The sequence below is a fragment of the Pezoporus wallicus genome, unplaced genomic scaffold, assembly GCF_028554395.1.
Source record: "Pezoporus wallicus isolate ANWC-B61680 ecotype Strahan unplaced genomic scaffold, APGP_CSIRO_Pwel_v1 scaffold_11491, whole genome shotgun sequence".
Lineage (NCBI taxonomy): Eukaryota > Metazoa > Chordata > Aves > Psittaciformes > Psittacidae > Pezoporus > Pezoporus wallicus.
In genome coordinates this window covers 905,238-920,855 of record NW_026642649.1, presented here as the reverse complement: position 1 = coordinate 920,855, position 15,618 = coordinate 905,238, and the positions used below count along the sequence as shown (strand labels likewise).

At 43.3% G+C, this 15,618-nt stretch overlaps 1 protein-coding gene across 5 annotated transcripts; it reads right to left on the bottom strand.

The window, feature by feature from the left end:
* Positions 1–2,244: 2,244 nt before the first annotated feature.
* MLH1 (mutL homolog 1) lies at positions 2,245–15,397 on the bottom strand. 5 transcript variants are annotated; one of them, XM_057431476.1, is made up of 19 exons: positions 15,260–15,397; positions 14,482–14,572; positions 14,266–14,364; positions 13,097–13,170; positions 12,299–12,371; positions 11,478–11,569; positions 11,038–11,080; positions 10,524–10,612; positions 9,314–9,426; positions 8,627–8,720; positions 7,970–8,123; positions 6,893–7,251; positions 6,051–6,199; positions 5,157–5,265; positions 4,552–4,615; positions 4,070–4,234; positions 3,497–3,589; positions 3,016–3,129; positions 2,245–2,526 (listed from the first exon to the last, which is right to left on the bottom strand). In XM_057431476.1, the coding sequence occupies exons 1-19, from the start codon at positions 15,367–15,369 to the stop codon at positions 2,359–2,361; spliced, it is 2,253 nt and encodes a 750-aa protein (XP_057287459.1). In that variant the 5' UTR covers positions 15,370–15,397; the 3' UTR covers positions 2,245–2,358. The 5 variants fall into 5 exon arrangements, with proteins under 5 accessions (XP_057287459.1, XP_057287460.1, XP_057287461.1 ...); XM_057431477.1 differs by lacking the exons at positions 8,627–8,720; positions 9,314–9,426; XM_057431478.1 differs by lacking the exons at positions 13,097–13,170; positions 15,260–15,397 and having other exon boundaries at positions 14,482–14,571.
* Between the last annotated feature and the right edge of the window lie 221 nt (positions 15,398–15,618).

Sequence of the window (15,618 nt, the reverse complement as noted above, 5' to 3'; positions counted from 1 at the left end):
GCGCACTCTTCCTGCTACTCGGCAGCCCTTTCCTCCTGTCACATAGGGGGCGCTCTCTTCCTCCCACCTAGGGGGCGCTCTCCTCCTCCCGCCTAGGGGGCGCTTTCCTCCTCCCACCTAGGGGGCGCTTTCCTCCTGCCACATAGGGGGCGCTCTCCTCCTCCCACCTAGGGGGCGCTTTCCTCCTGCCGCCTAGGGGGCGCTTTCCTCCTCCCACCTAGGGGGCGCTTTCCTCCTGCCACATAGGGGGCGCTCTCCTCCTCCCACCTAGGGGGCGCTCTCCTCCTCCCACCTAGGCAGGCTATGTTTACACAGGACATGTGCTATAAAACATTCTATATATTATATACATACACATACATATATACACGTGTGTGTATATATACATATGTATACATATTATACATATCTATTATATACTATAGATGATATTTATATAAGTTTTTCTACAACATTATGTAATTATACATATTCTAATATATACAAGTTTTTTAAAATATATGAGCTATAACTATATATCAATATATATCAATATATTTATATATCAAGCCATATATATTTTTGTGTATATATAATTTATGTATAATAGAGACGACATATTTATATAGTATATATTATACTTATATACATTTCTTTTTATAAAACGTATTTTATATCATTATATAGAAAAAATATATATTTTATAAAAAATGTAAAAATATATATTCTATATATATAAATATAGAAAACATATTTACATTTTATGAAAGATATGATATATACTAACAGAAAATGTTTTATAAAAAACAAATTTAATACTTAAGTTCATAATATATATTGTAAATATTAAAAATACATATATAATGTATATACATAAATACATATAAATTTATATGCAATTTATATATATTAAATATATATGTATTTAAATATATGTAATTTATACATAATATATATTATGTTATGTCATATATATTATATATTGATCACTTTATAAATATTTTTATAAAACATGATATATACTAATATATAAAATATAAAAATAAATATATAAGATATGCAATTACCTAAATATATATCATATAGAAATATATATTATATAGTAATATGCATAGTATATAATTTCTATACTATATATACACTCTAATACCATATAATTTATATTTTCTATTTGCTTTATAAACAAATACTGCATATATTCTAATATATAAAATATCTACTTTAAAAGATATATATATAAATATTATGTATTTTACTTATATAAATATGTAGAAATATACATAATATAAACATATGCATAAAAGTATATTATATGTAATAAATATAGCATATACTAGTACTGTATAAAATAGAAAATATATTAGTACATTCACTTTATATTTTTTTACTATATACGTTATATATATTTTGTCTTTTATATATATTGATATGTATTTACATATACTTATTTTTTCTAAATTGAATAATATTTTATATGTAATATTAGTATAGAATATATATTTTATATATAATAATAGTATGCTATATATTGTGTATTCATTCTATTCAAGTATAGTGTACATATACACACTATAAGTAGTATACGTACTGTTACTATATATTTTATATATTTAATATTTATTGTACTCGTATATAGTATATACGTTAGTACACAGATATTTAAAGTTATATATAATTGATGCATTTAAACACCCTTTATATGTATTTAGAAACTTATATATCCTAAAAAATGCATAAAATAAACTTATATAAAAAGCATATACTGATATGTAAGTGTATGTTCTTATATATTTTATGTTTATATATTTTAATATGTGACACACATTCTATTATATAATGCACCCATGTCCTGTGCGCACGCTGACTGCTTGAGTTAAAGGGGAGGGATTGGCCCTATTTCAGCAAGAGGTCTGAACTTCTACAGGACAAGCTCCTGCAGCAACAGATGATCTTAAGCACTTCACATGTATATCCACAGGGTAGGTACTGTCACACAACAGACACGAACAAACCAAAAGGAGGTGGATAACCTGTATTGTTTTCAAGAAGCAAAAAGCACTCACATTTCAATTAAGATTTTACTCAACCAAGTGATTTCCCTTCAGTAAGAGCTGTATTCTGTTAACATACTGCCTAACAGTGCCACTGAGTTTAAGTGCATTTGATTTTAGGCGCTACAGTTGGGTTTACACATGGCTAAAACAATTCTTTTCCTTCTTTCATCAGCAGATGGAAAACAAACAGACCATTTGCTATCCTGTATGATATTAAACCCCCTCTTCTTTCCTCCATGAAGCTTGCAGCTTTCTCCTCTACGCAGTAGAACAGAATGCAGCATGAGTGGTTTTGGATATGCCCCAGTCTGTAACAACAACTTGCTCAACATCTCTCAAAAACTTTATAGAGGTCAGGCAGGTTAGCAAGCTGCAAAATGCTGCCATCTTCTGCAAAGTGTTTAGGAGGTAAAAGATGAGTCCTAAAAGCTTTGTAAAGTACATGTTCCACAGTCCATTTCCACTTTGTTGAGCCAGAGTCAGAACCTTCAGCCTGAAATACAGGGGAAAAAAAGAGAAGCAATTAAACTGACAAGAGGAGAGCATTCCTTAAAAGCCTTTATTACATATGACTACCATGATGGTAAAATTCTTCCTCGTACTAGAGAAGTTCATTGCATACAGCCAAGTTAATTTTAACCTCAAGTCACTTACTGAATGATTAAGCAGACACTTAGACAGAAGCAAGCCGTATTTATAATTTCTATGCATCCTTATTCTTCTATAGAGATCTATTATGGCTCAGTAGATTAAAACATTCAGAGGCCAAGAACTGTTGTAATACCAAGCACCCTGCAATACCCAGAGTTAAAAGGTTCTTTTAATACATATAATCACAAATGTAAGCCACATTCATCTTGCCACACTGCTGCTTGATTCACTTCACTAAAAGCAGTGCTGGTACCAGAAGTCCAGAGCTGAAAGAGGATGAGTTTCCTGTGTAGTGCTACCTGTTCACAGGACTAGTTACATGTTCATGTACCTGAGAGTTTGTTGGGTTGGCTTCACCTATTACGTATTGCTTTCTAATGGAGTAGAACAGTGCTAGTTCTTTGCTCAGGCTTTCAAAACATGGCTTTTCTTCATCCCAGTTTACCTGTTAGAAGAAAAAGAAGTCATTTAGTACAACCTGGGCAGCAGAGACCTGATAGAGACTGTTAACATGTTAAAGTCATCATAATGTCTTGGCCACTTTTGTGCTGACAAGGTAAAAGTACAGAACAAAGAAATGTAGCAACGCAAGCTTTCAACTTGCAGTACATGCTCATTCCATCAGTAGTGAATGCAGAGGCAAAGCACAACTCATCAGTAGCCACAGGAGCAGTGGCTGGAGCGTGAACCAGTGCCTTTAACCAACTCCAGCCTTGCCTTGGCAGCTTCTAATTAATTAATTTGATTCACTTCATTCTTTCCTAAAAAGAAAGAGTCATTTACGAATGAATAAAACCATGAAGAGAGCATACCTCTGTGGCCAAACGAAGGATGAACATGGGCAGTCCTTCCAGCGGCGGAACATAGCTCTCTATCAAAAGTGGCAACCCAACGAGGTTTCCTTCCTGTAAAAAAATCACTGCTGCTTCAGTAAAAAGCCCCAAATGTTCTTTCTTCCAGTAACTGCACCAAAATCCAGGTGAAGTGCCTGGGTTATATGACCCTCGATGAAGCGATTCGGTTTTGTAGAGTAAGAGATGTGTCAGGACAAAGGCAAGGCACCTTGAGAGGAATGGGGATGCTGTAACCAGGTGCACATCTCGTTCATTAGGAGATCTACATCCTAGTTATAGAAGCAATGACTAAAGCTTCTGACCTGGTAACTAACTGGACGTAGAACTACTTTGTGTAGCAGCCTTCTAAAAGCAGCTTAAATCCTGACAGTTCTTGGTGATACTGCAAGCAGACTACTGCAGGTATCTGCCAAAATGCAGAAGCATTGAATCATTTAGGTTGGAAAAGACCTTTAAGATGGAGTCCAGCCACAAAGCCAGCACTGCCAAGGCCACCTTTCAGTTACTGTTAGCAGTAAGAGCAGCAGTTACCTCATCAATTTCAAGAGAAAAATACTCTTTCAACATTTCAGTCTTCTTCTTGAGGAACTCCACAATGTACTCAGCGAGCCCTTCTTTTGGGCCATCTTCTTCTGTCCAGCCGCTTTCAGGGTCCTCTAAAGCAAGCATTGAAAGTTCATATATAGGAGCTGGCTCCTAAAAGTGGAGGAGGCAAAACTTGTTAGTGATCAACATGCGCTAGTGGAAATCAGCAGCTGCTTCTTACACATACAGCTAACTGTCATTTACCATCGCCAGCCTGCAGAGCAAACAGTTCTGCTTATCATAGCCAAGCTCCAAAGCAGACTGGTAATTCTATGTTTTATTCTTAGTGTAGAAGAAATGCAGCAGCAGTCCTGGAGTGGACAAAACCCAGCATTTGAAACCGTGCGTTTCCCCGAGAGGAGAGGCTTCTTGTAAAGAAGTGCTTTTAAAATCATTTTACACAGGATAGAATGGAAAATTGTACTTACAGACAGCCTTAAGACTCCGAAGTTTGCGAAGTCATAAATAAGGATCTGGTAGAAGAGTTCCTGGCTAAATTGGAAGCACAAAAGTCAGTTACATGGACAGGATCACGTCTCAACCAGTTCCCAATATTAAGAGGGGAAAGTGAGGCTCCTCTTGGAAACACCAGATGTGTACATCTGGTAACACTAACCCAGACTTGAACAGTTTAGTTAAAGACTCACATGCACTATCCAGATGCTGACAAGTAAATCTTGTTTCTTGGTTTCTGACATGGGCCACACTGGTACCCACTCACACATGCAGCCGCTATCCATTAATCCTGATGCCTTGTATTTCAACCTCTTTACTCATACAACATCTTTCCCTTCCCCAGCCCAGGAGCACACAGTACAGCTGCTATGGCAGTTCTGCTGATGCCCTGTCGCTTTTCCCCAGCACACCAGGCTTGTTTCCCACTGTTCGGAATTCCCTGCTCCATCTTTTGCCTCATGACTTTTCAGACAGGCAACAAGTAAATGATGTTGTCTTCCCCACTATTTCCTTCCTTCTTCTAATTACATTAATCATTGGCATTTACTTCGGCTGACAAGTCTGACGTGAGCTTTACCTGAGCTTTGTTGTATTGAGAAGATACAGTTTTGTCTGATACTGGGCCAGTGCCCACTGAGGACTGACACAGCCCACAAAAGAGTGGTCCCTTAGCATCTCCTGAAGACCTGAAACAATGGAGGGGAGGGGAGGGGGAAGAAACAACAAGGTATAGTTTCATATTTGCAACCCTGCCCTAGTTTATTTATCTGAGTGGATTGTGGGGTTTTGGCATTACAGTCTTGGATGACTGTTCAGTCACTGCTACAGCCCTGCTGCTGCTTACTGGTCTGTACTACCAATTGCCCACGTTTTGAAGTGTTACTCATTTGTGTGCATGAACATACATAGTTCTCACTTAGGATGTAACACAACAGTTAACAACCCACAGTGCAAATTAAACATTGAATAAATCCCAGGGTCTGACTGGAACACTTTCAGAATTCATTTCCAGCCACAGGAGATTAGGTTGCTCCAAGCCCCTGTGTCCAACCTGCCCTTGAGCACTGCCAGGGATGGGGCAGCCACAGCTTCTCTGGGCACCCTGTGCCAGCGCCTCAGCACCCTCACAGGGAAGAGCTTCTGCCTAAGAGCTCAGCTCAGTCTCCCCTCGGGCAGGTTAAAGCCATTCCCTTTGGTCTGTCCCTGCAGGCCCTTGTCCAAAGCCCCTCTCCAGGTTTCCTGTAGCCACTGGAGCTGCTTTAAGGCCACCCCTTCAGAAGCCTTCTCTTCTCCAGGCTGGACACCACCTCTTCACACCCTGGCCCTTGGTGGTTAAGACACATCTCAGTTACAAGCTTACTCAGCAGCACAGTGGAGCTGACTGGGCCACCTCTTGAATACCTTTTTCCTCAGCAGTTCCAACACCGTTGGTGAAACAACACTAATCTGGAGCAGCAGAAGCCTTGCTTACGTGCATGTGCCTGGCTACTGATTTCATCCTGGAGAGTCAGCACGCTGGTCAGGTTGACGATTCTTCTTCGAGGGGTGCAAGCAGCAGTCATGTCCTTGCTGCTGTCATCTTCCTCCATTTCTACATCCGTGTCTTCCCGTGGTCTCTTCCTGCAATAGCAAACCAAAAGGACCTATGTTAATTCTTCTACCACACCAACATGTGGGATGCTCAATTCAGATGTTGTACCTTGACACAAAATGCTTCCCAGGAAAAAAGCCTGTTTTCTTTTACTTCCTGGGCATAATCCCATAGGAGAAGGTAATTCTTAAGAGGATTCCTGACTCTAACACCAATCACAGGCACCTGTTGCAGCACAAAACAAGCTGGGCTCTAAAGTCACATCAAAGAAAATGTGGATTTTTTAATGATTTTTTCCCATTCTCGTGTTTAATGATCATAGTGGGGGACACTGACATCAGGTTCCCTCAGAAGGCTCTGGCCTGTCATAACAGCGGGAGCTATGGAAACCTTCCAGCACTTTTATCTTCACTAGGACAATGTCTGTCAAATTCAGTGATGGGGTTTCTATACCCCCAAAAAGGGAGGGCCTCCAAAGGTCAACCTGTGCTGAAGTTAATGTCATTATTGCACAGTTGCTTGCCTTTCAGCATGCGCAGACACCCCAGGTACAAACTCCATCACAACTCATGTGATTTGCCATTCACAGCTGGAGTTCAATTTCTCCACAAAATGCCCTGGAATTATTCTAGGAAAAATCTTCCAAGAAAGTCCCAAACTCCTCAGTTTCAGGGCTGTGCCGTGTAATAAACGGGTATTCCCTCAGGAAAGGTGACACTTACCGAGGCGGTGCTGCCTCAGGAGACAAGCGTCCGCTGTCCCTCAGCCCCCCGGGCACCGCTGGGTCCTGAACACGGGGGGCAGCTTCCACCGGAGCACTGACATCTGCCATCTCAGCATCCTGCGGCCCCACGGCCCCCTCCATGGGCCTGGCGTTGCCCTGGGCTGGTGCTTCCCTGGGGGCTGTGCTCAGGGGGTTGTTTGCTGGCTGGAGGAAAGCATCCAGCTTCTGCTCCCGGGAATCGGTGCGCACCATCTGATGCGCGTACACTTTGTCACTGGCTCCTTTGGGGGCCGCCGAGGACTTTGCTGCTGCTTTCACAACCCCGCTGGACGAGCAGTCAGCCCCGGGAAGCAGGGTCTTGGAAGGAAAGAGGACACAAAGATCAGCCACGCTTCTCACAGCGCATTACTGCTCAGGGGGAGGAGCTTTCACACCCCGCGGACACACTGTCAGCTGCTGGAACAGGCCACCAGCTCTGCACCTGCAATCCACATAATGGGAATGTGGCTGTCTGGGCAGCTGAGAAAATGGTTCATTGGCATTCCTTTGACTCAGAGGGAAAATAGCCTTTTATGTAAAAAATATCACAAGGAAATCTGTGGTTTTAAATAGCTGCAATTCTTACTATGTTCTACATAAAGAGAGATTAGGGAATCTTCTGATTTTCCTCTGGTTTGATTAAGTGTTGTCAAATACACCCAAAGTGGTGTCAAATACACCCAAAGTGGTGTCAAATACCTGGAACAGTTTCCTCAGTCACATCTTCCACATGAACCAGGGCAGAAAAAGACCCAATTTACCACCTATCAAGTCTAATACACTTGTAAAACCAAAACCACCGATCAGATACCTGCCAGGAGGGTACCGACAATGGTTTTGTACGCTTTTCCTCTCCTTTGCCACATTAACATTGGCTTATTAAAGCAATTTAATCCCCAAGACGCAAAGATCTCGAGATACCAGTACAAGGCTGATGACTGTCAATCACTGCATAGACTGTGCAATTCAACAGAGTAAACTTATCCACCACAGCTCAAACAGTGCAGAGCCATGGTCACTGCAAACACGCTCTCACCTGAGTGAAGTACATCCTTGAGGAATTTGAGCCCAGTAACCTGCTCTCTATGTGCTGCTGTACACGCTCTAGAATACTGTCTTCATGAAGGAAATGGACCTCGTGTTTTGTAGGGTGCACATTCACATCTACGTTCTGGGGGGCTATTTCCAGGCTGGAAAACATTGGAAAAGTTAATCTAATCAGAGAGGGCACAGAGTGATTCAGTACAAAAGGTGGGGCTGTTACTTCATAACAAAGATGTCAAAGTGGTCCTGAAACCTCCTGAAGTTACGCTGCAGTCAGACTGTTGGGTGTATTAATAACTGATCTGCAGAACTCTACTCCAAACTCCCCAAACCAGCTTTCACAAGGAAGCTCAAACCAATCTCTCCACTGTACTATGACTAAAAAGAGGTTTCAGAAGTATCTTTTGCTTGCAGTGTTTCATGATTTAATATGAGGGGACTCAACCTGAAACTACACTCAATACCTCTGAAAACAAGACCTCTCTAAAGATTTCTTTAATGTGATTTAATTACCTCCTGTCTGGCAATTAATTACCTCGGTGCAATGCTTAACACTACTATCAGGATCACAAATGCCCTTCTAAACCGAATCACCCCAGCTATATGCTACACGGTGGTATTAAAAGGCTACTTCTTCCTGTTACTTTACCTTAAGTACAGGAAGGGATGTGTGCCTTTTGGCAGGTAAGCAGCATATACAGTCTCTATGGCTTTCCGCAGAGCGGCCGACTCCACCAACCGATCTGAAACACACAACAAAGCACTGTTCTAAAGAAACTCACTGACACACAGCACACAGCACCCCACTGCTTCTCCAGACCAACATCTTCACGCTTCCTATCTTCAGAGGGCACCCGGTACGTGTGGTTTTCCCCCCAAGACTTATTTATTCTTCATGTAAACCCAGGAAGAGGCAGTATCTGCTTAGGATGCTTTATATTTAGAAGTAGTTTTTTCTACAAACACTAAAATAACCAGACTACCTTTTCATTACTGCATGCAGTCAAGGTCTGCTGCACCCCACGCCAACATGGCTACAGAATGGAGAGACCACCCCCATGTAAGCTGACAGGACACAATCCCAACCTTGACACTCCGCAAGCTTCAGTGTCTTTAGGCCCAGCCTTTGCTGCTTCCCACTATACAGAGTGCAAAGCATGATGCACGCTACAAACAGAGAACCACCTTCAGACCGACAGTGAACTGTAACACTTTTTGCTCCATGTTTTTAGGAAGGTTCATACACTCTGTAGCTCTTCAGGAAGTTTTGCTCTTCTGCCGATTACCTGAGCACGCTGTGAATGTACAAAACACTGCCTTTTTGTTCCAAACTTACGGTTTATGAAGAGTAGAAATATACATTTCTTCACAGAGTAGTTTGCATTTGTGACGTAGCCTTTCATTTTAAAGGCCAGGCTCTCATCCTCACAGTCCACTTCTATCAGTTCCCTATTCACAGAGACACATACAAATAATGACTTCTTCTGCTGATGCACATTTCAAGCAGTCCTCACGAGCAGCAATGTACTTTTCTGTGTTCATCTCACAGTTGTACCATGAAACCTCAGGAATGATTTGAGAGCTCAAACACTCATTGCTGAGCCACCAAAATCACTGTCATAACTTTATGATTTTCAGGATTCATTAGTCAAGGAAATGCACTCTGGCAGGTTGTGGGCACAGCTCTATAGCAAGGCATTGGGCCAGCTTCAGAAGCTGGCAGAGAGAAGGTTAACAGGACACTTATTTCCAATTCAACCTTGGTATCTGCTGAGTGCCATTTTTATCTGTGTTCATTTTGTAATTCAAAACAACAAGCCAGGCTCAACACAGTGAAAGTGTTGCTGATCAAAACATTTGCATTGAAAAGCACAAAGGAAAACCAAACCTGTATCCAACAAGCATTAGCAGTAGACAAAAAAACAAAAGCATAAGAAAGAAACACAAACACTGCAAACCTTGCCACTAAACAACCTCTCTAGTTTGCTGTCTCATAACAGTGTTTGCCTATATTAGAAGCTACATTCCCTTCATATGAGACTCTAGTAACTGAATCAAACTGACACCCATGTATTCATGGGACAAATCCATTCTACAAGTCCATTCAATGGATCCTTCACAGCTGAAAGTCTCAGAAAGAGAATTTTCCCTAGCGTGGTGAAAAAAAACAATCCTCTCTTGAAAAAGTATTTGGTTTAAAATGCTTTGCCTTGTTTGCTCAGCCTCAGCTAACGTGGCTTTTGTCAACATAGCAAACCACAGGAATCCAGTAAAGAGAATCTGAGTTCTCTTTTAATGCATCACAGGAACAGCTCTGCAACCTCCCTCTTTCCTTCTGACATCCTGAAGGAATGTCCCACATTCTGCGAGACTGGGGAGAGTTCTGGTACTGCAACACTGCCTCTTTTCTGCAATTCAGCTTGAAGGAAGCAGAAGGTAGCACAGCCCATGTTCATCAGGAGAGAAAGGGGAAGGAGATCTGTATTCCATTCTAGGGTTCTATGGCTTACTAGAAAATGTCAGAAGGAAACACGGCATCAGCATACCTGCTAACAGCATTCCCAAAGATGGATCTGATGTTGTCCACTGTTGAGGCGTTTGATAAGGTTCTAACATCTGACATGGTTTCACCTTGCTGAAGTCAGCAGAAACGAACATCATCAATTCAGTCAAAATCAGTTTGAAAGCAAGGAGCATAAGCAGCTCAGCTAATAATTAAGAATAGCACAGAAGGTTCTTGACCCCATCCTCTTTCATACAGCAATTAGTGACCAGACTCTCACAAGAAGCTAAAACAGCTCATAAAGCTACAATGAAATAAAGTGTTGGCCACACAGGAAAACAACCAAACTCCTGACAAATGTATTTGTGCCTTTTTTGCTTTTAACTGATGCATTTCCTATCCAAACTGCATCAAATATGCTTCAGCATTTCAACACAAGGGAAGGTTCTATACGCTACCCCCGCTGCAGAAGATGCAGTGCACACTTCCTGGCATTATCAGACACATACATTACATATACATACACACAGTGAAATTATAAAGACTTATTGTCATACCTTTTTAACTGAAAAGCTGATGCCTGAGTTATGGATGGCATACCTGAAAAACAGGGAATCATGGAATGGTTTGTGTTGGAAGGGAACTTAAAAGCTCACCCAGCTCCAAACCCAGCTCCAACCCCTGCCATGGGCAGGGACACCTTCCCCTAAAGCAGCTTGCTCCAAGCCCCTGTGTCCAACCTGCCCTTGAACACTGCCAGGGATGGGGCAGCCACAGCTCCTCTGGGCACCCTGTGCCAGTGCCTCAACACCCTCACAGGGAAGAGCTCCTTCCTTATATCCAACCTAAATGTCCTCTTTGTCAGCTTAAAGCCAAAGACTGCAGTATATGAAGGAGAAGGTTACTTCCCTTGAAAAATGACACCAAGCACACACATGCCAGTCCCTGGCATTCCCCAGGGCAGATTAAAGAACTGGAAACTCCTGTTTCGATTTACCTGCCACAAACTTCCAGTATTTTTGCATATTCTTCGCTTCGATTTTTTAAAGCTTTTCTCCTTGTCACTACATTGTAAAAGAGATCTTCAACCTACGGAGAAAAAGATCACAATTAAAACTAACTTTCAAAACCTTCTCTCGCTATGGAATTGTTGTGGTTTAAACCAGCTGGCAACTAAGTACCACTGACAAAGCACCAGAGACCAAACAGCCCTTGATCAGGGTAAGCATCACCCAGCAACAACTAAAACGTCCAGTTCCAACCCCTGCCACGGGCCGGGACACCTTCCACTAGAGCAGCTTGCTCCAAGGTCCAACCTGACCTTGAACACTGCCAGGGATGGGGCAAGCCACAGCTTCTTTGACAACAGGTTAAGATTACGGTGTGTTCTAATGAAATGCAAGTAAGCATTAAAACAGTTACTGCAATCAAGGCTGTTAATATCATTAAAACAGCAGCTTAAACTGTTCATTTGCACTATTTAAGCAATATGCAAATTACTTCTCTGCTATACTGAGAAAGGCAGAAGTTTAAATCTCAGTTTCTTTTTCAAGACACATCATCCTAAAGGCTGACGTGGGAAGCTGGCTGGATGCACACTCCCACCAGAACCAACCAACCAAAGCACCCCAGCACCTTCTGACATCTACCTTGCTCTCTTTGGTGAAGAAAACAAAACAAAACCCCCAACAAATGACACATCATCACTTGGAAAACACTCAACAAGGTGATGCTGTCATGTACCTGACACGTAACACATAGTAGTGAGTGGTGCAGGGAACAGAGAAGGGACAAGAGAGAACAGGCACAAAACCCTACCGTGATCTGAGTTCCTTGGTTCCCAGCACAGGGCTTTGGAGGAGCTTTAATTTTTCCATCACTGTAAGTAGCTCTAGGCAGAAAAAGGAACAGGAGAAGTTGTCAGACACCCAGGTTTACAGAGGGCAGACAGACCCAGGACAGCAAAAGGGAGAAGACAAAAGAAATCACATCATCAGCAGACTCCTCCCGGCAAGGAACTTGGGACACTGACAATTGGTTGCAATCCCCACCACCACTACCTTTGTGCTGGAGGAAAACTGTTCATTGACCTTGGGACCCAGAGGGGCAGCAGAAGAGTGAGAAGAACAGCAGAGAAAAAGGGGCTCTGAAATTGGGTTACTGAGGCTTTTCCTGTAAAGGCAGGATTATTGCCTTTTATCTTTAATAGCTAGACCTGGATTAATAAAACTCCTTCCACTACGCTTTACACTTCAGCTATAAGCAATTCTTGACTTTACATATAAGATCTGTTTCCTTTTTGATAGGATTTTGAGCACTAGAGACACACAGGTCTTTCAGCAAGTTACACACAGTTTAGCTAAAGCTTACCTTTACAATCTAGAATAAGTAAAACAGAACAAAACAATCACTCAAACTACGTTTCCTCACATTCTGGGTCTTTCTTGTAACTACCCCAGAACCACTCAACCCCTCACCCCACCCTCCTCCTTACTAAGGTCACTGAAAAGACAATTAACTCCACCTGTCACTCCTCCTTACTAAGAGCACTTAAGAGAATTAACTGCATCTGTTAATGATCACAGCAGTCAGGTGGGTAATTAACAGGTAGCCTACCTGTATGCACACTTTGCATCAGCTGTTTTAGTTGTTACTGTAACATGGGCAACATGACTGATGCTAGCCAATGCCTGGAGAAAGAGAAAGCACCTTTGTAAACCTTCCTCTGGCCACTACTGAGTGTCCACACTTTAAACAACATCACTAAACTTTGATATACTGCTTGCAAGCAGTTAATAAGCACCCTTATAATGAAAGTGCAGGTCAAAAGGGCTTTAACAACTTTTAGTACATATAACACTGACTTTTATCCAGGACCTTCTTTTGGCTTTTCTCACATTTCATTATCTCTGTCAATGCAAGTAGCCAAGCATGTAACACAGCTAAAAGAAATTTGCAAAGCTATTGCAGCTGTGCCCTTTCTTTCACATTAAGAAAAACAACTGGAAGATTTCAGCTGTTACTTCCTTATCCCTGACCAAATTCATCTCCTGACCATATGCAAGATTACAAAGCCCAGTTACAGTGGTTTTCCTGGAAGACTCAATGGATATGCCCACACAGCCCGAGGACCAGAGTCCACTGGTTGTGGAGCTGACTATGGTGCTATTGTGTGAGAAGAGGCCTCATCAGTCCATTCTCTGTAGCATACGAGGATCTACGTATCTGAGCACCCGCAGCATACTTAAATATCTCATTGTCCATCAGGAGGGGAAAGCAGAACTCATCCTGGACTGTTCTTTCAGACAAGTTTAGATACAGCCTAGGAGAACGTGGAGAACAAGTATCTCCAAGGGATCAGAGATACTAACTCTGACTAACACCAAAAGCAAAGCAAGACAAATGGACATTTCAAACATTTAGCTTTACATATGATATTTAGACAAATGTCTGACATGCAAGAGGCACCTTCCACTCAAACCTTTCATTGTCTACTACTTGCAGGCTTCTGAAGCAGCATTTCAGAAGACAGGCCTTGTTCTCCTTAAAAACCCAGAACACAAAACCAACCAACTCTTACTCCAGAAAGCAAAAAGAACATACACCTCTGCCTGGTCATCCATAAAGACACAGAAATGTATTTTAAACTGTATTCACATGGCAGACTCCCTCAGAAAGCAGAAGCTTCAGTGAAGGCCATTGGGAAAGAAACGGTATGTGTAAACCCCGCTACAACAGGGTAACAACCAACAGCAAACAGTGTCAAAACTTGATGAAGAGCTTACCTCACCCCTAAAGCCATAGGTAGAAATACTAGCCAGGTCTTCAAATTTCTGCAGTTTACTCGTAGTAAACCTCTCACAAACAATGTCCAGATCTTCTTTCTACAGGAAAGGGACGAGCAGCAGTCACTTTCCATCCCCAGGTCAAGGTCAGAAACATTTGTAAATCGAAATATGTTTTAAAAGGCAGTATTAAACATCACAACTTTGTGTACTCACTCGGATGCCACAGCCGTTATCTTGCACCTGGATGAGCTTCAGACCGCCTTCTTTCACTATCACATTGATACTTGTGCATTTAGCATCCAAGCTGCAGGAAACAAGACAGCATTCTAGAAAGCAGTGATTCTAGAGAGTGCAGGACTGCACGGCTTTGATACAAAACTTGTCTCGCACAAGTGATGGTTTATTTCTGCTTGCCATTCAGAATCCCAGACTGGTTTGGGCTGAAGGGACCTTAAAGCTCCTCCAGCTCCAGCCTCCTGCCACGGGCAGGGACCCCTTCCACTAGAGCAGCTTGCTCCAAGCCCCTGTGTCCAACCTGCCCTTGAACACTGCCAGGGATGGGGCAGCCACAGCTTCTCTGGGCACCCTGTGCCAGCGCCTCAGCACCCTCACAGGGATATCAGCATTCATCCTATTTCGGATAAATCCTTACAGCCTGATTACCCCTCCCCTTCTCCCTACAGCGATTCCAAACACCATCCACAGCAATCATGAGCAGCTTTCATGACCGAACCCCCCCCCGCCTCAGCTCCTCCCACGGCGCTACGCTCGCCACCGAAGCAGCAGCAATTTTAACCCCAGGCCGCCCTTTCTCTTCAGGAGGAGCCATTAACTGCGCACTGGCAGCACACCATTCACAGCCTTACCCAAGGCCACAGCAGCCCCGGGCACTGATTCAGAGTCACTTCGGACCCGCCGCTCCCCCGCGCGCTCAACCGCACCTCCCCTCAGCACCCAAGGCACGGCCGGCCCCGGGCGCCCCCCGCGGTACCAGTTCTCGACCATCTCCTTGATGGCGTTCGCCGGTCTCTGGATGACCTCGCCGGCCGCGATGCGGTTCACCACGGCCTCATCCAGCCGCCGGATGATGCCAGCCGCCATCGGCGCCGCGACAGGAGCCCCGCTGGGCTTCAAAGGGGCCTGGGAAAGGCCGGCGGCGCGGCCAGCCCCAGCCAACAAACGTGCCTCTGAAGGGAGAGGCGGGAGTGCGGCTGCTGCCGGGGCGGGCGCTGAAGGGGCAGCGCAGCGGGGGCTGAGCGGGCGGAGGCCGGTAACTGAACCGGCGGCACCGCCGCGGCACGGAGATGGCGGAGGGTGGGGAAGGCCGCGGGGCCCCGCTCCCGACAGGCT